The 26,376-nt window shown below is 32.7% G+C and overlaps 2 protein-coding genes across 2 annotated transcripts in view; one reads left to right on the top strand and one right to left on the bottom strand.

Moving 5' to 3' along the window:
* The window catches only part of LOC127720223 (caspase-2-like), a 66,065-nt gene that overhangs the window by 31,407 nt on the left and 8,282 nt on the right, over window positions 1-26,376 (bottom strand). The window lies entirely within an intron of this gene.
* LOC127720222 (uncharacterized) lies at window positions 4,644-17,769 on the top strand. The gene is made up of 5 exons (XM_052226702.1): window positions 4,644-4,757; window positions 5,729-6,036; window positions 8,268-8,485; window positions 9,729-9,939; window positions 10,585-17,769. The coding sequence occupies exons 2-5, from the start codon at window positions 5,817-5,819 to the stop codon at window positions 12,975-12,977; spliced, it is 3,042 nt and encodes a 1,013-aa protein (XP_052082662.1). The 5' UTR covers window positions 4,644-4,757; window positions 5,729-5,816; the 3' UTR covers window positions 12,978-17,769.

The following is a 26,376-nucleotide window of genomic DNA, read 5'->3' as shown; positions in this document are numbered from 1 at the left end:
TTCCCAATCAAAACTTAAAATTAAGGAAAAATGAATTAAAATTTTATTCAAATAAAAAGTTCTGGAATAGCCCTTAGTGATAAAGACTTGCAATAATTAGAACATTGAACAAGGAAAGGGGTGAAGCAAGCCATGTCATATAAATTCTGCAAAAAAAAATCACATTAATTTTCAATTTTTGAGGAAAAATTTAAATGAGCTACTAAAATTGGACAAATTAATTATTAACATGAAGGATAAGAGGTCAAAATCTACTCAGAACAGCCCAGATACCACCTCCTGCAATCTAGATTTTCAAAATTTTCTTGTGGGAAATCCCCCTGAAACCCCAGCTTAACGAGGATACCCCTTCGCGCCTGCAACGCTTGGTTCGGGCCTTGTGGCCCTCATGATTGCCTGCTACTTATAATTTTCTTCCTCTTATTCAAAAACTTATTGCGAACACTGCATGTCACAATGTATATGTCTGCACAATCAAAACAAATTAAATATGGATGATACAATGTACGAAAACATATGACACAGGCATGACAGAGATAAAGGTTCAAGCACAAAGAAGGAAAAAATCAAAAAAAGTAATAATGTATAAAATCATGAATGGGCTAGTCCACATAGATGCCTCTGATCACAGGAGTTTGAAATCTTAGCAATAACGGTGTATAAATATGCCAAACTCGACTATCACAGTAGAGCTTCACTCAAAGAGATCTAGAGAAGCGAGAAGCTCTACTGTGATAGTCGAGTTTGGCATATTTATACACCGTTATTGCTAAGATTTCAAACTCCTGTGCTCTGATAGACTACCTTAGTTTGACCAAAAGTGGCAGAATAATCAGAAATGATTGCGGCCTTATGATGTCATTGATGATTTGATCTGATTTGATTTTTGACGTTTTAAGTACCGCTTTCGGGCTATTTCCTGGCAGCCAGTTTTTATTGGTGGAGGAAGCAGGAGTGCCCGGAGAAAACCACTGACCTTCAATAGGAAAACTGACAATCCTAGTCAATTAAGGTTGCAGTCGAGTGCACCTGCACGAGCGGGGTTTCGAACTCACAACCTCAGTGTTGACTGGCTAGTGATTACAGTAGTAACTACTTAGACCACTCGGCCACCGAGGCCCCTGTCATTGATGATAACTTTGAACGCTTACTTTTGAAATGCATATAACATGTATAATTTAATTTGTGTGAATTTATAAAAAAAAAACTGACTAAAAGATGAAATTCCGTCCTCTAGGTAAACACACTTTTTTATGAATTAGGTTCATGGATATCTGGCGCCATCGGAAAGCTCTTCAGATTAAAATTTGTCTCGAGGAATATGAAAGTGAAAGAACCTTGATAATGGAAGGGAAGACATTCTTACATTAAGCTTAGTAAAATCTGTTTTCAAATAATTCTATATAGCGATTAAAGTGTTCCAACACCAAGGAATTTAAAATTTCTGTACATGTTCACACAACTTCGTTTTCCTAATTGAAGGGAAGTAACTCTACGTAAATACAAGCCATGGCACAAGTTCGGTTGTATTATTTCCGGAAAGGCAAATACATTTTTGCATAAAATATTTTATATATATAGGCTTTTACACTTTAAAGTATAAAATACTAGAAAATATTTTTATGCAAAAATGTATTTGTAAATTTAAAGCCTAGAAAATATTTTTATGCAAAAATGTATTTTTAAGTTTAAAGCCTAGAAAATATTTTTATCCAAACATGTATTGTCTTTCCGGAAATAATACAAATGATGTCTATTGCTTCCTTTAGTCTGTCACAATCCTTATGATATAGTTTGAAGAAAAAATGTTAGATTATGTTAAAATTTTAATACCTCACTAATTGGAAGTGAACGGATTTTTCTATATATTTATTGACTATATTAAAGTTAGAAGCCTGATTAAATTTGGAAAGCAATAACAGTTATCACCCACCTTTATTTCATTGCGTTCAGAATAGGTTTTATGCATGCGTATGGGTGGATGAGAGATTAACTTTGTGCGTGAGAGATTGAGTGGGTGAGAGATAAAAAGGGTGAGAGATAGAGAGGGTGGGAAATTGAGTGGGTGAGAGTTGAGAGATTGAGAGAGATTGCGTGGGTGAGAGATAGAAAGAGATGGAGTGAGTGAGAGAAAGAGATATATAGAGTGAGTGAGTGAGAGAATTAGTGGGTGAGAGATTGAGTGGGTGAGAGATAGAGAAGGTGATAGATTGAGTGGGTGACAGATTGATTGCGTGATTGAGATGACTGGATAAAAGAGATTGGGTGGGTGAGAAAGATGACTGGGTGAAAGAGATTTAGGGAATTGAGTGGTAGGAGAGATGACTGGGTGAGTGAGAGAAAGTGTAGATTGAGACGATGAGAGATAGAGAGAGATTGAATGGTTGAGAGATTGACTGGGTGAGTGTGAGAGATTGAGAGAGATTGAGTGGTGAGTGATTGATTGGGTGAGAGTTTGATTGGACGAGAGATTGACTGGGTGAGTGAGATATTGAGAGAGATTGAGCGGATGAGAGAGATAACTTGGTGAGAGAGATTGAGTGAGTGAGAGAGATAACTGGATGAAAAAGAGATTTGAATAAGTGATAGAGAGATTGACTGAGTGAGGGAGAGGTCGAATGATGAGAGATATATTGACCGAGTGAGATTTACTGAGTAAGAGTTAAAGAGATAGTTACTAGGTAAGAGTGACTGGATGTGTGAGAGAGTAGACCGGGCGTGTGAGACAGTAGACTGAGAGATTGAAATAGTAACTGTTGTTTGAGACGGTGTCTGTGTGTGTCAGAGAGTGACTGGACAGAGTTAGTCGGTGTGTGAGAGAACGACTGATTGAGCGCCTGAGTGACTGGATAAGAGAGATTGGGTGTGGATTAGTGGGTGAGGTTAACACTGACTGATTGAGTGTAAAATTTTGACTGACTAACTGACTGAGACACTGATTGACTATAATTGGATGAGTGAATGAGTGAGACAGACTGAGAGAAACACCGAGAAAGAGACAGAGAAAGACACCGAGAAAGAGACTGAGCGTGAGAGAGCAACTAAGGAATAGAGAATGAGAGTAGAGAGAGAGAGTGAAAGAAAGATTGTAAGTGTGGAGAGACAAAGATAGAGAGAAAGAACGATAAACTGTCTGAATTTGTCGACGATAGACCTCAGATCTCTGTGAGCAAAGACATGTTTTTCCTTCAATTGCAAAAGAGGTTTCTCTCATACAAACATGAATGTTTTCCCTTGTTCATTAGAGATAAAAAAAAAGTCGTTTCACATAACACCAACACAACAATTTTGTGTGCCCACAAAATTCATGAAATGGACATGGAATCAAGGATCATGCATTAACCCGTCATGTGGTATTGAGTGCAATATGATGCCTTCAAACACTTTAAAAATCAATTTTGCAGGATGCACAGTTTCTCATTTTTTGTTTCCGTATTTTTATATTGAAAAAAAAAGAAGAAAAACATAAAATCTAGAAATGTTTTTCATTTTCCCCTTATATTCGGTAACATGATATATTCATTATTTCCTACCTTCGAAATTTGCAAGCTGATAATCGGAATTTACTGCAACAGTTACCATCACCGGAAGAAACGCTTAGAACCAAAATGCATTTCTGATACGATGCATTATGTGAAAAATAGTAATTTTCAACCCAGTAAAATATTGTTTTTCAAGACTTCACAAGAGGGATGTGCTTTTTCACAAAAACTGATGAAATAGAATTATGAGGAAGAACGACTAAAATCGACACAACAGAAGTTTTCTGGTCACCATCACGAATTTGCATTGGTTGACCGGTACGACATGTCTTTAGTCTCATGTCACTAGCGACATGTTATCGTGGTCTTAGATCTTTAGATACCAGATTAGTCGTCTGATCTGTGATTTTACCGATTGTGTCATATTCTCGATTGTGACATTTCGACTGAGAGTGGAATTCGTTGCGGCTGATGCATGCATAGCCGGAGACGCGTACCCTGTCGATGAACCCGGCGTCGCTCCTTTTGTAGTTCATACGATTCCCCTGTTTTACTTTGTTTCCTTGATTAGTATCTTCTTAATCGCTTAATGAAATTTGAGTATCGGTTAATACCTGTTTCCTAAAATGATCTCAGACGTGAAATTAAAAAAAACTATACATCAAAATATTTGATCTTTTTTTAAAAGGTTAGATTTTTTTTTCATTTACAGTTTCATATAACAAATGTATGAAGTAATATTATGAATTAAAGAAGGAAGATACTCACGAGGAAAAAACTACATAAACTTATAAATATGGTATGACTAAAGTATTTTTAACCAAGGAAATCAAACAAATCACGTGATTGTGTGTTAAATGCCTTCTACAATATTTATTCAATTTAAATGACCTAGTTGTAATTTTTAAAAGTCTAAAACAGTACTGTACTGTTGTAAGTTTCCAAATGTTTCGCATCGGGCAATTGTTTACATTGGTTTGCCAAATGATTGTCAAATGAAAATACGCTAAACATGATACGACATATCCTTTTTTAAACATGTATTAAACATATATTTACATAATATGTATGTATGAGTCTTATTTATTCGTAAATGTCTATATGTAATTTAAAAATTAGAGTTTCTTTCACTGCTGAGGTGCTGTATATATGTTTAAACCAGATAACAACCCACCGGAAGCTTGCTTATGTAAACAAATCGAATAACTGAAAACTTGGACACAAAGAACTTTTTTTAAAATGATTGTCTACGGTATTCAACTTACCAAACATTCAGTGGGTATATTTTTTTGAGTAGTACGTGAATTATGAAAGGTTTAGTTATTACCAATTGTTGTCATAATCGAAATTACATTATTGCTTATACATGTTACACAATGGCGTCTAGAACTAACAAAAACGTTAATTGAAATTGAGCTCCTGCAACAACTAAGCTGTAATTGTTTTTGATATTACGAAAGGACGATGATCCACTGTTTACCAATACCCAGGAGATCGATGTCCTGGATTTCACTCAATAGCTTGTTGGGACAAGAAGCAACTGCCAAAACAAAGCGTTCACTTTTAAAGCAAGACATACAGATTGTAACGCGCCTCGGTATCTACTACGATATGATCAATGTCACGGTTGTTGGATTGAACTTTTCTGAGTGTTTCAAAATGTTTGAATGAACAGTTTCTTAACCAGTGCATTATACTTGAATGTATTGCTTATATATTGATTGAACATTCTCTGTAGACATAACAACATAGACAAAATGTAGTACATTTTTAGAAATTCCAGTGTCATCCTTGACATACACAGGCATTCGTTTAGATAGTTTCGGGTTCTTGTTGGTTTCATTTTTGCATCATTGCTTTTAATAATTTTTATTTTGCTTTGCACAGGTCTTCCCTTCCTTTTTATGACGTCGTTGTTCTATATCTTCTACAGTAACGATGGGGCAAACTTCATCAATAGTTAGTACATGTATATCATTTCATAATGTGTTTTTGTTATTTGGAGGGTTTTAATTGCATCTCTTTGATTGCAATAGTGAAATGTACTCCCCACATTTATGCACCCAAAGGAATGAAGAGCTTGACATATTGCATAGGCACTTGTATATTAACGAAACCACTGTGTCGCCTTCTGTTAGCTATTGGTTATTTTTGTTGTTTGGTTGAGGTCTAATTAAATTTTATCCTTTATCACCTTTTGTACTTGCATGAAAATCCACATTTTTTATTACACTATTCGTTTTTAGATAAATAAAAGCCTCAATTGATCAGTCACGGTACTGAACGTGATGAAGCAGAACTTGAAGAACACACAGTAAAGTAAACACATTACAGATGGCTGCTATCTCCAGAGAAGAATCAAATTATATAAAAATAGCACTTTTAGTGCTCAGAATATCTCCACCAGCAGTTCGTGTGAAATTTGACATTGAATTCCACCCTGAACGTTTGCGAAAAACACTTGATGAAAATTTTCCTAAGTTACAAGCATTGCACCATAAAAAGAAGATAAACAAAGATCAATGGGATTTATTGTTTCCCTTAAGGGGAAAGGGTAAGACTAATTATGTGATAATTTTTCCTAATTCGTGGTATGCTATTAGTATTAGATTTCATGTGTAAATCAGGCCTCAATCTTGAAAATAATGCGTAGTTCCATTGTTTTATTTCATTCAAGGGATATTTTCCAAAATAACTGCAATAGTTTCTGTACTTCACTCTATAACAACTACATTTTTGTTCATTAAGGTAACAGGTACGTAAATGGGCAATCTCACGTGTTTTTATAAAATTTTGCCAGCCATTTGAAGATGTGGAACTGCATATGAATACCGATAAAATATATAAGTAACTTTTATACTTTCGAATATATAGCAAGTTGAATATTCTTTAGAAAGAAGTACAACTGTATAGGATGCACGTAAATATCGAAAAAAATATTGAAAAATTTGACTGAATTGCCTTTTTTTTAAAAACGTGTCCTAAGACTTTTCTTTATACTCGCAATTGCCACTAAAATTTCCGTTTTATTGATATGAAAGGTGAAGGGGGTCACCGAATTCGTTTTTCCTGTATAAATGATTCAAGTGTCTCTGTAATAACTAAAAACGTCGAAAAATAAGATTTCTCGCCACGACATCACGAAAATGTTTGCCTTTTCGGCGCTTTTACCACACTGTACAGAAGATTTAACTATTCTTACTCAAAGAACGAATTCGGTGACCCCCTGTAAACTTTATATCAATAAAAGAGAAATTTCAGTAACAATAACATATCATTTTAAAAGCAAATTCGTAGGAAAGGATTTCGAGAAATATTAATTTTAAGTCAAAATTGTTCTACACAGTTATCCTACTATTTTCCGGATATTTTATTTATTTACTCTATCTCAGAAAGTATAAACGTTATACATATAATTTTTTAGATGTTCATGTGCAATTCCTCATGCTTCAGCTATATGCAAAATTTCATAAAATTCCGCGAGACCATCCATTTACGTACCTGTTACCTAAATTAAGGTTTCAACAACGTATTTCATGACATTAAGTATATAATTAAAAATGCCCGTAGAAGGCTTCAAATTTTTATAAATGAGTGCAAAAAGGTTGTTAATATTCCCCAAAACATTGATAACTGATATCAATATTTTATCGAAAGAAATGACACGTATTGCCTTTTTCGAAATTAATTTATCTCGTTCAGGACTGTCCTTAGACGAACATTTTATAAACACCTTTAACAGCAAATTATAGCAATGAATAACGTTTTGATTTTAAAATTATTATCAGAAACTTGTTTAAAAATGTAAAATGTTTTTTTAGTTTCTGTTATATTCATAGGACAATATATTTTGTTATCTGAGATTTATCATTTTAAATAAAAAATGTTGGCTCTTGGTTTTCCCTATATCGTTAACATGAATAGCCTTACCAAACGTTTTGTAAATTGTAGCTTGAGTTATTAAAATATTATATCAATTAATTGTTGTGGGCAGTGTTTTGAAAGATGGAGGACTATTTGAATGAATGGTTTTCATGGGTTTGTCAGGTTGGATGTATTTGTTTTACTATTAGAAATTACTTAATTTAAGGGAGGGGTATTAACTAATGACGAAAGCCATCTATGTATCTACTCTCAATAAGAACCTCTACTAGGAGTTGTCACTTCTACTTGTTTTGAAAGCTTTTTTTTTTTTATTTCACAGTGAATTATAGCAAAATATAGATATATTGGTGAATGTAAAGTTGACATAATCATATGGGCTTCAAATTTACAAAATACGTTTTTAAGGAACGTACAATCTTTATCACCTATTGTTGGTAATACATTTTTTTAATGTTTCTTTTATATGATAATATGTTATCAGAATTGATATCAACTGATCATTTCATCTAACAATAGATAAATATAAAGAAACATTATTGCAACTATTCACATGTTGTAATGAACTTTGGATAATTATCCTATATATCCAACAGCACTTATTTTAAACATAACACCTGATTACAATACAATGTTATCTTACCTGACGTCTTTTGTAATAGTTACTCAGTACTCAGAAAAAAGCATGTACTATTTCAAACTATTTGATTCGACGAATATTTTGTAATATGTGCTAGCACTCATTTACAATTTTATCTATGTGTGAATATAGACCACTCAATTGACTGAACATTTTTGTTAGTTCAGAAAGTACATTCATATACAAATATGCGTTTTAAATTAGTGTTTTCATTTCATTTATTTGGTAAACACTGAGTATATTTATATTTATTATAATTCCAGGCGAAATTTCGTCCCAAAATTTTGACATAACTTTAATGATGTTTCTGATCAGAAACTTAACAGAAATAACGATTAGCAGCATACTTCCACTGCCGTTCCAAATAGGTCTTAGTGATGATTTAACAAGGATACATTTCTATAGAAATAAAATTGCTCATGTTGAAGATGCGACGATAAGTGATACAGATTTCAGTAAATATTGGGATGATATAACAGAGGTAACATAATTGAATGTCGCATAAAATGACTAGAAATTCCACATCTAATTTTTACATTTTTATAGGGAAATTTTATTGATCTGTTATTTAAAGTCATATGATACTTCAAATTTAACTAAAAAGTTGAATATTTGTTACATACTTAAAGGGCTAAGTTTTACTATAAAACACGTATACATGTACACTTTCCTTTAAAAAACATCCTTTATTTTACACAATCTTAAAAGAATACTGCGATCGAATTATTGTCTTCCCGTTCTCATATCGCATATAAAAGAGACCTCCCATTTAACAATTGCACAGCACAAGTGCAACGGGAAATGCCGCGATGAAAGAAAAAGGTGAACAAACTTGGAAATAAGATATACTATTTATCGATTCTGATGAAACAATTTAATACCCCATATCATTTTACAACTGTAAAGAAAAAGTTTGATTAACTAACGAGAACGCATGAACAATATAAAAAACCAAATAAACATCGCTCTATCATCCCATTTAGTTTTCACGTAATGCTGCGTTGATTCATCATCAAGGTCTCGATCGGTAAACTTCGGCACAAAAACCCGAAACATGATTAGCAGCTATAATTTTTGATCATCAATCAATACATGAAATATATTTTGCCAATTATACGTTACAGATTCGTAATTTATATATTTATCGTACACAGGACTAAGTTTGATATGTATGCATGCATTGGTTTAATAATTTTCTTAACATTATAATCACCAGAAACTCGTTTCATATGGCTTTTACAGGACAAATATCCTCAAGCATATATGTTTTGCACGTCATGTATGATTTACTTATAAGGAACATTACATTATCTGTTCGTGTTCCTTTAATACGCACAGTTTAACTAGTGCCACCAGCAGATCAGGAACTGCTTACTTTTCCGGAGCACATGAGATCTCCCCAGGTTTTGGTGAGATTTGTGTTGCTCAGTCTTCAGTTTTTTGTAGACTTTATTGTTTTTTCGTCGACTTTCGCGGTTTTTGCCATGACATTGTCAGTTTCTTTTTGACTTGTGAGTTTTGAATGACGCCTTGGTTTCACCGCTGCAGGATTTAATTACAAAATGTAGTTATATGCTACATAACTCAAATATATAGTCGTTTTTAAGAATAAACGAATCGACTTTTCACAAGTTTTACGGTCACCATCACGGGTTGGGTTTTAAAATTGTCGAAAGAATAAGTGTACATCGCTTTATTAGATATATTTTTTTCTTTATCAATAGGCTATTATTCGACTGGGAGGGGAAGTGTTAAGAGAAAGGTGTTCAGAATTGCAAGAACAAATATTCAACGTTGATGAAAGTGAGAACCATCTTAGACAATTACAAGTAGAATTGAGATTAACAGCAGTAGAAAACAAAGTTATGGAATTAACAGATAAAATGAGTTACATTGAGGAGGAACAGAAAGACCCTATTCCAAAGAACATAAGAGGTAAATACCAGATCCAGACTGTCCCTCTTGCTTAACTTGGATACATTTGTCACACGACGAACCACTTACTACTTAACTTTTGTCGAATAGTATCAGTCTCCGAAAAAGGTTTTGGTCACTACGGTGCCAAACTTTGGAAAAGTGAAACATTGATAATTTCCTTTAGATTAATGACTGCAGCTGCCATACATAATGGGTATCCTAGGAACGAAAAGAGAAAGAAGATACCAATGGAAATATCTTAGATGTCCCCTCTCCCCCCACAAAACCCAACAACAACACAAATTAAAACGCTAAAAGACAAGGAACGATAACAAAACATTACACAGTAAATTAAATATTGAGGAAACCGAACTACACCATAACCAGGAGGTGAACTGATGCCGTAAGTTTTTTCGTTGGAATTGTTTAACATTTGTCATGCAGGGACCTTTATTATCTTGCTTAAAAGTTATTTTGCAGGTAATGTGAATTATTTTTGTGTCATTTTTGTCGGTGTGCCAACTTGTTGCATTATTCCGGCTTAGAGTTTTCCTTAATTTTGTTATGTATTGTCCATAAAAAAGAGTGAATTTCATGAATCACAGTACAAATCAGCTAATTTGTATAATAATCAATCTTCTTTAAATTTCTTTTACATTTTAGATCTAATAAAAAAACAGATAGAAGGATGGAAAAGTAAAGATAACTTTTTTTTCATCAAAACAAAAAGAAGTGAATATGCGTTACAACGTGTGGTTGAAAACAGTTGTGTTGTTTTAACAGGAGGGCCTGGGGTTGGAAAAACATTTATCGCCCGACATATAGCTCTCATGCTCGAGCAAAAGGGCTATAGAATAATCCCAGTGTTGACACCGAAAGACATAAGGAAGTTCTATCAACAGGGAAAAAAGTCAATTTTTATAATAGATGATATGTGTGGTACGTACACGGCAAACCAACGGGAGATGGAGAACTGGCAACAACTTTCACCGGTAATTAAGACAATTCTAGAAGACGAATCTTGTAAAATTATTCTTTCATGTAGGTTGCAAGTCTATTTAGATGAAAGATTTAAACTTCTGTCTCCTTTTCAGGACTGTGAATGCAATTTAATGGCAAAGAGTTTAAGAAAAAAAGAAATAAAGCAAATGATAGAAAGATATAATATAAGTACAAAGGTATTAAGCATGGAATCACGTAAATATGAATGCTTTCCTTTGTTATGTTCATTACATCATGAAAGTGAAAGAGTGGATACTATGGAATTTTTCCAAAACCCTTTTGAAATCTATAAAACTGAATTAAATAATTTGGGTAAATCAAGTTTTGATGGGAAATATAGACTATGTGGGCTTGCCTTATGTGTTCTCTTAAATAACAACATTAATGAAAAGTGGTTTCAAAGTAAAGTTGCACATGACGAAGAAAAAATGCTTGAAGATGCATATGGGGCTTGTGGATTAAACAGAGGCACCTCAAAGGCGTTGATAGGGGAAGCATTTAGTTCCCTCGAGGGAACATACGTATGCAAACAAAATGGCATTTATACAACCTTACATGACAAATTATTTGACTTTTTAGTTTATTACTTTGGTCAGAAAATGCTTCAGTGTTTAATTGAACATGGCGATAGTAATTTAATACGTGAACGCTTTAGATGGCGAAGGTCAACTGAAAACATTGGAAGAGGTATCGAATTCATTACAGAAATACCAGATCACTCATTACAGATGTTTTTGGACAGACTTATCAAAGACTGGTCAGAAGGAAGAGTAAGTATTGTGTTTTATAACAATAATTTAAAAAATAAATACTTCAGAGAAAAAATTCTACAGTATCTAGAACAACTTGACAAGACCGACCAGGTAAAATTGGCCAACACAATGGATACAATGTATCCAAAAGGGGATAGCTGTGCAGGTAACTATCCAATAATAGACGTATGTTATCAAGGCTATACTGATTTACTTCAGTGGCTTCTACATAATGATGTGAATGTGAATCAAAGAAGAGAAGATGGTGTAACTCCACTCATTATGGCATCAGCGTATGGTTACTTAGATATTGTGACCATGTTGTTGAGACATAACCCAGATGCCAATCTCTATAATGTGAATAAAGTAACTGCTCTGTATATGGCTTGTCAGAACAACCACCTTTTTGTTGTAGAAGAACTACTGAAAATTGAGATTAACGTCGATTTGTGTGATGAACAAAATCAGTCTCCGCTGTTCGTTGCATGTCGTAGCGGTTGGAACGCTACTGTAAAAAAATTATTACAGAAAAGCCCAAACGTTAATCAAGAAAGCAAAGCTGGGTCAAATCCACTGCAAATTGCATGCTTATTTGGCCATACTGATGTTGTTACCCTCTTGTTGACGTCAAAGAATGTTGATATTAACATAAATACAAGTGATTTGAGTGGCTATACGCCTCTTATCAATGCATGTTTTAGAAATTTCACAGAAATCACTTCTCTATTAATAAACGCTAAAGCAGATGTTGATATCCAAACAACGAACGGCGCTACTGCATTGTGTTTGGCAGTAGGATATAATAACCTTGAAACAACTGAGTTACTGTTGAAAAATAATGCCTCTTGGCAGATTGGTTTTAGAAACAGACAACAAATGATTGATGCAATGCCAAAACATCCGGACATAACATTAGATAGTGTTAAGGACGAAATTCGAAATTTTGTTGTCAAGAACGCTTCCCAAAAAGTCACAGATTATGTCAATAAGCAGTCAGGAGACTACATATTTAATGCTATAGCCGGTTCATCACCATTGCATATCGCTTCTTTTATGGGCCACACAAACATAGTCTCCTGTCTTCTGAATTTCGATGCCTATGTCGATTTTGCAAAAGAAGATGGCACAACCCCTTTATTTTATGCATGTGAATTAGGACACGACGATATTGTACGTTTATTGTTAAATAACGGGGCAGAGGCTAATATTCGAAGACTGGATACGAGATCACCATTGGATGTTGCAGAATATAATGGACATCGGTCTGTAGTGACCATGTTGAGGGAACAGGGAGTAGATTGATACGTTTTGAGCAAAAGGATTAAAACCGTATGAAACGAGTCAGGAACGTCGTCGATGGTTGTCTTTTTTTATACTTTAATGCTTTATCATTTTGGAAAATTTGTTTATGGTCGACTTTTTTTATAGTTTCTTTTACCTTCATTCATCGCGTTTTTAGACACAGAGTGATTTAGAGAGTGACATTGTTTATGAGCTTGTAAACTGTTGAAGTCCGTATGTTGGACTAAAGACGGAGTTTTTGTGTCGTTAGTTTAACCATGCTTAACTATACCAAATTGAACGTATCAGAATTGTGTTTTTCGGTCTTTTAGATATCAAAATAGTAACAAAGGGATACTATAAGTGTTGATCTAAATATGGTTGTCAATTTTCTTTGCATTATTCTTTTAATTGTTACACTGGTAAATCTTAAAACATATCAGAGAATAAGCAAAATAATTGTGGTTATTCACTAAGTCTTTGGAGTTATTAGTTTTGAAAACAGTGTTTAACCTTTTTCATGCTTACCAAGGTCACCGTTATAACACATCCTCAATTTTTCTGCAGGACGAGAAATGCCTAGGTGATTATATTTAAGTATCTTACGCAACCCTTAAATTCCAAAATCTTGATGTTAATGTTGTTTTGCGTGGGTGTGTGTTTCTGTTCATCAGTGTTCCTGTTGTTCATTTGTTTTCATCTGATAGTTGATGTGATTCCCTTGGTTTTTGTTTGTAACCCGGATTTGTTTTCTCTCAATCGATTTATGACTTTTGAACACCGGTATACTACTGTTGCCTTTATTCACTCATTTATTTAGACATATTCACTCTTTTATTTAGACATATTCGCTCTTTTATTTAGACATCTTCGTTACCATCGATATATATATATAGAAAAGTGATGTGTGTCTGTGTTTGTGTTTTACACTTAAATGCTACAACTACTTTACTATAGCAAATGTCATATGTTTTTACCTTCAAATGTTAACTTGGCATTATATATTGAATTATAAATTGTTCAGTTCATTGATGTTGAAGAACCTTTGATTGTTTATCATAAATTGTATATATTTAATTCATATATCTCAATGTCTTCTAGTTGATTTTATCGAATATACTGATCGTACATTATATACAAGTTCTGAATAAAAAAATTAATAAGTATGTAAATAATTTGTGTAACAAGTATCTCTTATATGTGAATCTTAGATATACTCTTCCTCGTCCTTATATTTCAAAATGAATTCAGGCTGGCTTTTCTATATTCTAGAGTTGTATGCCTTCAAATCACATTTATGGTCAGGCAAAGAATGAGACGCTAACCCTGCCAACACATACGGTATTGCACCATTTGGAATTCATGCGATCGAAAACTCTTAACGTCACCAGTGTCTGATTAGAAAGTTGATGAACCAGGCTTATGTCAAGGAACGTCTCGTCCTTTTTCTAAAAAAAGTTCATCGAAGGATACATAGACTTTGTTGATAAATATTCCGTATCAACTTCACAAATAATACATGATGGTCTTGAAGTATAGATTCTAGGTACTGACGTTGTTTATCATCTTAATTATGTGCTATAGTGTTCTTTTAATTGTCTTTGTAAATTATTAATCTTTACTGTTTGGTCCATTTTTGGTAATATCCTGTTGGCGTGGCTCGGTACTTATACAACCCGCCATTGTGTTACTGTGCTATGGTCATTTTTTTAGTATTCATTTTCATTTTTTCATTTTTGCTTGTGTGCTTTGTCTATATGACTTTTTGTTTTACTTTGTTGAAATAATTATTTGTTTTTATAGTAATTAAGATTATAACACAATGTTGACGGCTGTACCCCTATTTTTGACATTTTTACCTATTATGTCTGTTTGTTTTGTTAACACATTGTTGTCATTATAATGGAATTTTATACGACTGTCATACAATTGAGAGGTTTAGCTAGCTAAAAAACCGAAATGCCTGTACCAAGTCAAGAATATGACAGTCGATTTCCATTCGTTTGATGTGTATGAGCTTTTGATTTTGCCATTTGATTAGGGAATTTCCGTTTTGAATTTTCCTTGGAGGTCGGTATTTTTGTAATTTTACTTCTTAAGTAAGAATAAGCAATACCATTAATCTTAAGATCTATATAGTCTTTTAGGGTATGTTGACATGTTTTGCTGCTGTATAAGGACACAAACGGTATGTTTGCAGATCAGACGACTATTCTTGTGCTTTAAGATTAAGACCGCTAAAGCATTCTATCGTGATTGTATCTGTTAGACTTGTGTAGTATCGACTTCTGTGATTCCTATTAATATCCCTGCTGCGGGATTGTTATCGCCTCTCTCCTTTGGATAACATGATAAACATTACAAAAGTAGAACAAATACCTTTTGTAGATGAAATCCATAGCCTTAAAGTAAATATGAGTATTGGAATAATCGCTGTTTATACCCCCGCTTTAAAAAAGTGGGGGTATAATGTTTTACTTCTGTCTGTTGATCCATCCGTCCGTCAGTCCATCCATCCGTTCATCCGTCAGTCCGTCCGTCCGTCCCATGAATATTTTCGTCGCATCTTTCTCAGGAACTACATAACAAGGATTTCTGAAATTTGGTTTGAGGGTTTATGTAAGTCAGCTGTACCGTGTGATGCGTTTTCAGATTCATCACTCAACAACTTCCTGTTTACCGAAATATTTGGGCGGGGGTATCATCAGTGAGCAGTAGCTCGCAGTTTCACTTGTATATAAAAATGATGTATAATGACAACATATAGATTTCTTTAAAGATGTACTCTCGAGTCCTTAACTTGAAATACTGCTGCATATACATTTATGCATTTATTTCTAAAAGCTAGCCATCTCATAGCTGCTTCTGGAAGAATTAAACTACAATGCAAAGAAGATTTTCATATTTTATCCAAACGTAATGAATGTACTGTTTAAAAGAGAAACAAAAATCATGTACATCTCCCAAACTTATTTATCCTCTGAAACTATATTCAAAACAATCAGGTCTCTGATAAAACGTCGAATTCATAAGTTGAATAACTGTGTGAATGATTTACCAAAGTCCGTTTTCAGAGATATAGAAGCTGTGAAATGTCTATCATCTCTTCACGATAAATGTGTTGTTGTTTCTGCGGACAAAGCTTCAAATAATATTGTTTTTGTATGTAAATCGTATTATTACAAGTGTCTTGTAAAAGAATTAGTAATAAATGAGCACACAGGTAATCTCACAGGTAATCGCACATACAAAAATATATTATTTGACACGAATGATGTTTGCGAATCATAAGTCCTTCATGGCTTCAATGAACATTACCTTTAACAGCAAATCTGAGGACTTACCTTGTACGTATTGGATACCAAAGCATCACAAATTTCCGTACAAACAGCGGTACATTGCCGGCTCATCTGGATGTTCTACAGAGCAATTGTCCATTAGATTGACAAACATTTTGTCCGCAGTGAAAGAGGGTCTTCAGAAATACTGTGAAACTGGTAACTGGCGAAGTGGTATTAACCATATGTGGATTCTTAAAAACTCTGGATGCTTTTAAATCTCAATCTTTCTCTGAAATTTATTCTATCAAAACTTTTGATTTTTCAACCTTGTATACCACCATTCCCCATGTGAAATTGAAAAATCGTCAAAAAGAAATAATCCACAATGCTTTTCAATATAAAAATGTTAGCATACACTATAAATGTATTGCTTTGGGATACCATACGGCATATTTTGTTAATAGTGAACAAAAAGGTAAAACATGCTACACAGAGAAATAAGTGATTAGTATGCTGGAATTTCTTATTTACAACATATTTGTTGAATTTGGAGGTAGACTTTTTCAACAAATTGTCGGTATTCCTCTAGGAACGAACTGTGCGCCTCTCCTTGCCGACCTCGTCTTATTTTCATATGAGTAGGAGTTCCTTCAGACAATTGTCAAAAACAAGAAGATCAAAGAAGCCAGATCTTTAATTCCACATTCAGATATATTGATGATGTTCTTTCCATTAACAATCCTAACTTTTCTGATTGGGTTCCATTAATATCCTCCAGAACTAGAACTTAAGGAAACAACAGGCACGGCTTCCTCTGCCTCATTTAGACTTATACCTCAAATTTGACATAAGCGGTCATCCAAGTACCAGAATCTTTGACAAACGAGACGATTTTACTTTTGAAATTATAAATTTCTCCCACCTTAGCAGCAATATACCAACTCGCCTGCATATGGGATATATATTTCCCAACTCATTCGGTATTCAAGAGCTTGCAGCTGTAACTCAGACTTTATAAAATGTCACTAGAGTCTGAACAGAAAGTTGATGAACCAGGGTTATGTCAAAGAGTGTCTAGTCCTTTTTCGAAAAAAAAAATCATCGAAGGATACCAAGACCTTGTTGATAAATATTCCGTATCAACTTCACAAATAATACATAATAGTCTTGAAAAATAGACTATAGGTACTGACGTTGTTTATCATCTTAATTACGTGTTAAAGTGTTCTTTTTATTTGTCTTTTTATTTGTCTTTGTATATTTTTAATCTTTACTGTGTTTAGATAATTTTTGGTAATATCTTAATGACGTGGCTCGGTATTTAAACATCTTGCCATTGTGTTATTGTGCTATGGTCATATTTTGTATTCTTGTCTTTTATTTTTGCTAATGTACTTTGTCTATACAGTATCTTTATGCCATTTTGTTTTTTTTTGTTGAAATAGTTATTTGTTTTTGTAGTGATTAAGATTATAACACAATGTTGACTGCTTGTACCAAGTCAGGAATATAACAGTTGTTTTTCCTTTGTTTGATGTGTTTGAGCTTTTATTTTGCCATTTGACAAAAGGAGTTTCGTTTTGAATTTTCCTTGGATTTTTTGTTATTTTACTTTTTATTAGAAGCCGAGATGAAACGGTATGTGAAATGTTTTTCGTGAAGTTAAGGTAGCCAATACATAGTAGGGACCTTCAAATGTTCTGAGGAGGCCTTTAGTTGAGATGTGGTGTTGACATGATTATTTACTTTGGCTCTCGGTGGAGCCTTTATCACTGCATGTAGAAGAATTTATAATGTCATTCTTAAGAATATCCGTGTAGTATTTACGGCATACCACCCACAAATTTTGTCTTTATATATAATTTGTTTTTTTGAAATTTACATTTGTTAGAGATACATAAAGTACCGGTACCTTATCCCTGCCTCGTTAACGTTAGTATATAGCATTTCAGAGATAAGGTTAGTACTTGTTAGTACACAATATACAGTTCGGCTAATAAATAATATGCAACAGATTAAAAAGAGAGTAATATAATATGTTATACATTTAAGTTTAAGAAGATAAATTTTTTGCAACCAAATTGTGGCAATTTTCACATTCGCCTTCTTATTTGTCTTTTTTTTTTAAGTGAATACTATCTTTTGTTTTAAACCACCTGAATAGATAAACCCTAAGCAGTCCAGGGCAACTGACAGAGGGGTCCTTGCTTGTAATTTACATATTCCATTTGCCAGGGAAAATACAAACAAATGGGTGAAAAAAACTCTATATAATATATATTCAAGATTGCCTAACAATGTAATTTTAACACACTATTTAGTATGTAAATATTAGAATGATTAAAATATTTACAAAACGATAAAAATAAACGCAATATTTCGCTAGACAAACTAGCTTTATCAAGCGTTTATCTATCCAGGTGAAATCGGATGTAGATGATAAGAAACTTTTGCAGCTCAATGTACATGTTGCGCCTGAATTTAGCTGCCTTGTAAACAATACATAATGTGGATGAAGTTCAAGATTATATACAAAATTGGTGGTTGAAGTTTGCAACGTCCATTGGCCAATATAACAGGATAAAAAGGACGATGCTATGTATTAAATTATTCTTTATCTCTCCTGAATATATTCAATATATATAAAAGAACAGTATCTGTTTACAATTAGTTACTGTATTCTTCACACTTTGAAATCTTTCATTTTCATATAATTTTATCCTTTTAAGATACAATTATAAAAAATACATATAACTGTTATTTATGTTGTTTTCTAAATTATTTTCCCGGTTAAATGCCTGTTAAATATTGACATAGACGAAACACGTGCTTCAATCATTAGAATTTTCGACGAAGGATTATTTGTGAAATAAATGTATCTACATTATTGAAGAAACGCAGTCTGTGGTGAGTAAAATACTAGTACAAAAAAGTAATACAATTATATAGTATGTTATATAAATATGTATTTAATATAAACTATATAATTACTTATATAAATAATGGGGATTGTTTGTAAATGAAGTAGTAAACACTATTCTAGTTCAAAGAGTGCTTTTTGTATTCAAATGATAAATATAACTATAATACCGAGGCATATGTTATTTCATAAATATATATGTATATCTGTATAATGAGCAAACACTAAACAAATGATAAGCAAATTCCATAATTGATAGTGATTACAATATTTGAGATAAACGGTCCAGATTGTCTTTTCCGAATAAGTTCTTTTTGTTTGATTTAGCGATCATTTTGATAAAATCATTCATATTTTTCTTAAAAATACGGAGGATAGATATTTCATTAGATACTGTTTTGTTGAATACTACATTTTCCCGTTAACACTATCAAATTTCCAATATTTATCTGCTTTTTATCAAGATTATATCCAATAATCATGTTTAGGACATCAAAGTTAAGCGTTATATCTATGCACATAGATTGCAATCTTTTTACTTCATCAATGGTCTTTTGAATTTTATAACAATAAGAGAATAGATGTTCTTGGGTTTTCAAAAAAATTACCACATAAGTTACATAGGCCATTGGACTTTCGCATTTGGTACAATTTAAATTCAGTATAATGAATATTATGTAGTGATTTCCATTGAAATTGGAATATATTGTTGTGTAGCTTTTTCCAAACTGATTGCCAGTCTAGTTCCGTATGAAATGTTCTATTCCATTTTATTTCACATTTTGCACTAGTACATTTATTTAGTATTGTTTGTAATGATTTTAATTGATTTTTTTCTGGGGGTATAAATTTTCTTTTCATATATTTTGTTATTCTGGAATTTTACGTGCTTCAAATGTATTGGATTTCTAATGGCGCTTCTAAGTTCGTTACTCCAATCAGTGGGGATAGATTTCTTTATAAGATTGTATTCACATATCAAATTACGTTTATCTTTTAGTTTATTAAATACTATTTTATTACAATAAAAGGTTTCCGTTTCGATATTCCAAATATCTTTTATTTTGGCGATATGACTCTTGGTAAAGGAAGGGAAGAACTAAGGTTTCCTTTTCCAATTTATACTGTTGTTACCAAATATATTCTCTTCAAGAATACTTTGTTTTGAACGTTCGGTCATTTTACTGTAAAGTTCACACCATGCAGTAACCGCCTTTTTGGTAGAAATTTGACATATACTTAATATTAATTCCATATAGATCTTTACAAGTACATATAAAATATTCAATACCAAATTTGTTTTAAACCCATTCTTGGCTGCTTTGTCGCCCGGTATAAAAACAAAATGATCTGCGAGTACTAAAATTTTGTTTTTTTCATTCTAGAAATGGTTGTATTACTTACTCTGTAATTGATTTCCAAAATTATTTTCTGAATGTGATATGCGAATTTATTCAGACATATATTCAAATCGAGTCAAGTGACTTTTTGTCAGATTACTCCCGTTTACACCAATTTTTTAACAATAGGATGAAATGTTGGTCGTTTTTAAAAAAGTTAATAACCACTTGGTCTTGAAAGATGTAGTAATCTGTCATGTCATTCCACTAGAAATTTCTCACAGTAATTATTGTATATACCTAATTACCGATGTTGTAGTTGTCATGGGAATTATAAGCTCATGAAATATACATTTTTGATACAATAAAACTATAATATGAAAAATCATCAAAACAGAGCCTTTTCTCAAACCACAAAAAGTAAGGGGAATGATGAGAAACGGTATTTGGCCCTTGAAATTGCGGAAAAAGTTAACGTATTCTAGCCTTTCTAAATTATGTTCATTTTATTGATAGGTTTTAGATGAATAGGTGTATATAATGTAGATACTTTCATGCACAAAGGTCCGTTGTGATGTCACTATGACATCATAAACATGTCAAATTAAACAATTTGAATTCAAAAGGCCATTTCTCGCAGTGTTTGGTCAAATTATTTATGAGCGGCAGCTATATACACAAAGATATGTTACATATATTAACATTTTTGTTCAATACATTTTGAAGTAAAAAAATATTTGTGTAAAGTTCTGCTCAAATCTAAACATTAATGACAAGATATCAAAATGAGGATATTTTTGCAGTTTTTTTGCTGTTTTGTGCTAATTATAAGAAGTTTCAATAATAAAACTTCTGAAATATGTTATTTGGTACATTTATAATATTTTAGGATTATCAAATTCAATGGGCCAAAAAATGGCTTCATCATAAAATTTTAAAGTATACAGATATAATGAAGTAATATAAAAACCACACAAGCAGTCTTGTCGATGATCGGTGGTTCTCTCAAGGTACTCCGGCTTTCTTCAGTAAAAATGACCTCCATCATATAGCCAAGAGTGCTGAAAGTAGCGTTAATCACAAACAACCAATCAATTAATCAACCATACAAATATAAATAGATAATTCAAACATTCAACTTTTATCGTTTATTTCATTTTGTCAAAAGAGAGTTTTTCTATTTATTAAATAGAACTGGGTATCCACCCGATTGATCTTTGAAAAAAATATCATCTTTGTCGTTTTTTGTGTTGTTGGACTTTAATAGTTAAAAATCATTAACATCCCTGACTATGTATTAACATTCAAGTGATTGTTTTTTTACCTTCCAACACACACTGCCCCCCTTTACCCCCTTCCAAAAAACCAACATTGCAAGGTTTCATAAAAGCCTGGTCAGATCCAATTTTTTCTATTCATTTCTGTATTTTAATTTCCAAAATCATGGAATTTAATTTTTCTAATTGAAACATTTCAGTGCCTTGTGAGTGAAAGGTTGTTCCACCTAATCTCATACTTTGCACAGCAATCTAGTAATCAGTAAATCTGTGACTGAAATTTAAGTATATTTCCTATACATTTCTCCTTTGAATTTCAGTATAATATTTACAATTTAAAACTATATATTTAGATTACTCAATTGCCAGTTCACCTCATAACACCTGTTTTTGTAAAGGTATATATTTGTCGAATAAAATAGTAAAAAATTCATCTTGATAATTTTTACAATTTGATAAACGTCGGAAAACCAATCTAAATCCCCCATGTTAGTCTTTGGTGTTACTTCATTAAAACCTCATAATACACCATATTTGTTCTTCGATTTTGCTTAAGGTGTATCTTTTTTTTATCACTTAATCCACATACGTACGTGATAAAAACGAAATATGAAAATTAACTTTGCTCCTGGTTTTCCCCTGGATTTCAAATATTTACATATTGCATAAATCTAAAAATATACTTTTTATTATGTAAGAATGCAAAACAAATAACAGAACTTTATATGATAAAAATGTTTATGTTGTTGGCTATCATAATACATTTTCATGTAATCATGCTAGTTAAGTTGAGTATGAAATGGATTTCGTACCGATCGATTTTACCGTTTTATGATAGTGCAGAACAATAAGATATAAGCTACCACAAAATTAAAGAGGAGTGACATTGACTACTAGTAATTAAAAATTTTACACTTTAGTTCAGTGTTGAAAACATTTTTATGTTCCCCCTTAAAGGATAAGGTATGATAAGCCAATGTTTTTTCCCCCTATATCAAAAAGTATTGTAAATTAACCAAATAACATCCTTTATTTGTTCATTAATAGTTTGTCGGACATCAGTATTTATATTTTTGAATTTTGTCTCACATATTGGCATTAATTGCAAACACCCACTTCATATGAACTTGGTGGATATTTGTCTCATTAGCAATCATACATCATCTCCTTATGTTTATATTAGGACTTCAAACTTCTTACATGTAGTGCCAAACTAAAAAAAAATGAAAAATAGCCTCATGTTTAGAAATTGTCATTGTCATTGATATTTAATTATAAGCAACCCTTTTACTCAAAACGATATTTTGTTCTACAAAATGCATTTTACACAGCTATAAATGTGCGTAAAATATCTTTTTGTGTAAAGCTGTGGCACATGTATACTATGACCAAAAACTAAGCGTTAAATTGCCATGTTAGGTCAAATATGTAAATTTTGTTCATGAAGTTATAATGACCGCACAAGTGACCTGTTTGCACTGAATGCTCCATATTATCTTAACCTGTTCATTCATCAATACATTTAACATAATCTTGAAAGGCTTCAATAAGTTAATCGTTCTTGCAGTTAAATATAATGGCAGTTATCATACCTTCTCCTTTCCAGTATGCTTTTTAATAAAAAAAAATGGTATAAGTAAAATATAAATTAAATGACTAAAAGGACCTGATACTATATCATTCACCGTAAACACATCTTAGCACTGATATTTAAAGCAATATTTAAAAATCCCTGCATGTTATGTACAGTATATTTGCTGTACAATATATTCAGACTGTTCCTTGCATTCATTAAGGTTTACTAATTAACCGCTATGCTGCTGCTTTTTCAAAGATATTATGCCAAAAAGCATGACACCAATATTGAAGCTATGCATTTCTACTGAATTAACACAAGGTTAAATTCCCAATTCCCGTTTTCAATCGATTTGACGCAATATTTATCGTTTCAATGACAAAAAATTAGAAAGGGTCAAAACGGCTCGATTGCAAGAAATAATAACATTTGTATATAAGTTAATCTAGCAAATGAATGGTGCAACCACATTTCTGTGTTGAATGCAATACTTTCTGTCAGATTTCTTTCAATTTAAAGCTTTCTGATGAGTCGACAGTCTGCGGTGTAGTTATCCTATTATCCTTTGTAACAATAAAAAGGTATTGCGGCATTATCAAGGATATAAAGCTTTTTTTTCATAGTTAGGATTTATTAATAGACACTTAAAAATTGTAATTATGAGACAATGGTTTGCTTAAAATCATCTCCATACTCACATACTATCATAGAGATGCAAACGATACCTAAGGGATATACATAGCTCATAATTCATAAGTCGAAGACGAACTGACAATACCATGGCAAAATACGAAAAACGACAAAAAAGACAAACAACAGTCTAAAAAACTAAAAACTAAGCAACACAAACCCTACCATAAACCGTCGGGGTGGAGGGTGATCTCGGGTTCTCCAGAAAAGGGTAAACAGCTCCCGTTCCACATGCACTACCGTCGTGTTGCCCAATTCAGTACAAATTCGAAGCTGTCACATTCAAAAAGGACGGGATTGTGATTACGACAATCGGATCATAATGTTCGTCAATTGTGAAATAGATATTTCACCACGGTCAACAAAAGAAGTAGAAAAAGCAATGTGTGATCAATATTTTGGTTTCATTATTGTTTTCTAGAACTTACAAAAAGCCCCTTTTCAGAAAATTCTTAGACAAAATATATGGGTATCTGAATGTAAACGGCTAAATAATTGCTAAGTTGTTCGAATTTATAGTCAGAAGATTCATATTCAGTAAACAAAGTTCATTGAACATCAATTAATATCTTGTTCAGTTATTCCTTTTAACACCAAAATGGTCCTTGACTGTAATATTCTGTTAAGACGACCAACGTCTTACAAAATGTCTGTTCTAACTTGACACTTGTATGGTCAAAAGAGTAATAGCTGGATGTTGAGCAAATATTGAACTTTTTAATGATTTTCTCTTTTTATTCGATGGAAATTTCCATGAAAAAATAATTAAATTTAAACAAAAAGCAAACATTTAAAAGGGGCCCTTGATAATCCTCTATTGCTTTATCGATGATTTCATTCAAAGAGATCATTTCGGATACATCATACATTTTCCCGGTTGCTGATTTTTTAATTTCTTTTTTTTCTGACAGATAACTGATTGTTCTACCCTGTTGCGGGTATCCCTGCTAGGTAAGAAATTTTAGATCTTTAATAGATGTCACTTACGCGCGTCTGGCGCAAATACAAAATTTCAATCCTGGTATTTATGATGAGTTTATTTACAACCACTGGGTCGATGCCACTGCTGGTGGAGTTTTTATTCCCCGAGGGTATCACCAGCCCAGTATTCAACACTTCTGTGTTGACATGAATTATCATTGATATATTCATAATTATAAATTAACTGTTTACAAAACTTAACATTTTTAAAATACTAAGGCTTTTCTATCTCAGGAATAGATTACCTTAGCTGTATTTGGCAAAAACTTTTAGGAATTTTTGGTCTTCAATGCTCTTCAACTTCGTACTTTATTTGGCATTTTTAGCTTTTTTTTATTCGAGCGTCACTGAAGAGTCTTTTGTAGACGAAACGCGCGTCTGGCGCAAATACACAATTTCAATCCTGGTATCTATGATGAGTTTATTTAAAACCACTGGGTCGATGCCACTGCTGGTGGAGTTTTTATTCCCCGAGGGTATCACCAGCCCAGTATTCAGCACTTCTGTGTTGACATGAATTATCATTGATATGGTCATAATTATAAATTAACTGTTTACAAAACTTTACATTTTTGAAATACTAAGGCTTTTCTACATCAGGAATAGATTACCTTAGCTGTATTTGGCAAAACTTTTAGGAATTATTTGGTCCTTAATGCTCTTCAACCTCGTACTTTATTTGGCCTTTTTAACTTTTTTTTAATCGAGCGTCACTGATGAGTCTTTTGTAGACGAAACGCGCGTCAGGCGCAAATACAATATTTCAATCCTGGTATCTATGACGAGTTTATTTACAGTGTAACTTTTTCATGACAGAGAATAAACAAGACTGTTGCCAGTGAAAAAAAGATAGTTGACACATATGAGAAGGGAAAATATCACAACTTAGGTTTTAATGTACATACCCTGATTTGTACTGGAGGTAAATTTGCACAAATACGACAACTATGTTATTTTTAAAACCTAATACTCAGATACAGCGTATTTGTAAACGGGAGCTTCCCATGATGAAAAAAAAAAAGAACCCTAGCATTATTGTTTACCTTCACATTTAGCTACATACTTAGCAGCCAGCTGATGTCCTCCACAAAACAAGTCAAACGTATCTATCCCATCGAACTTGATATAAAGTATACCACAGACACAGTTTCATGTAAAAATTGATAATTAGGGTCGGATCAAAACAAAACTTTACGGCAAAAGTGATAATTTCAGCTTTCCATTTGAGAACTTTCCATTTTTGTGTAGTAACATTTTAGCAGCGCCTGCATATGGAGTATATATCTACTAGTTTCACGATATTCCAGATCGTTCTTTTTGCTATCATTATTTCCCTAAAAAAAGGTTGCGGTTCA

The sequence above is a fragment of the Mytilus californianus genome, unplaced genomic scaffold, assembly GCF_021869535.1.
Source record: "Mytilus californianus isolate M0D057914Y unplaced genomic scaffold, xbMytCali1.0.p SCAF_11, whole genome shotgun sequence".
NCBI classification, from domain to species: domain Eukaryota; kingdom Metazoa; phylum Mollusca; class Bivalvia; order Mytilida; family Mytilidae; genus Mytilus; species Mytilus californianus.
Note: the sequence above shows the minus strand (reverse complement) of the source record. Positions and strands in the feature narration are given on the sequence as shown.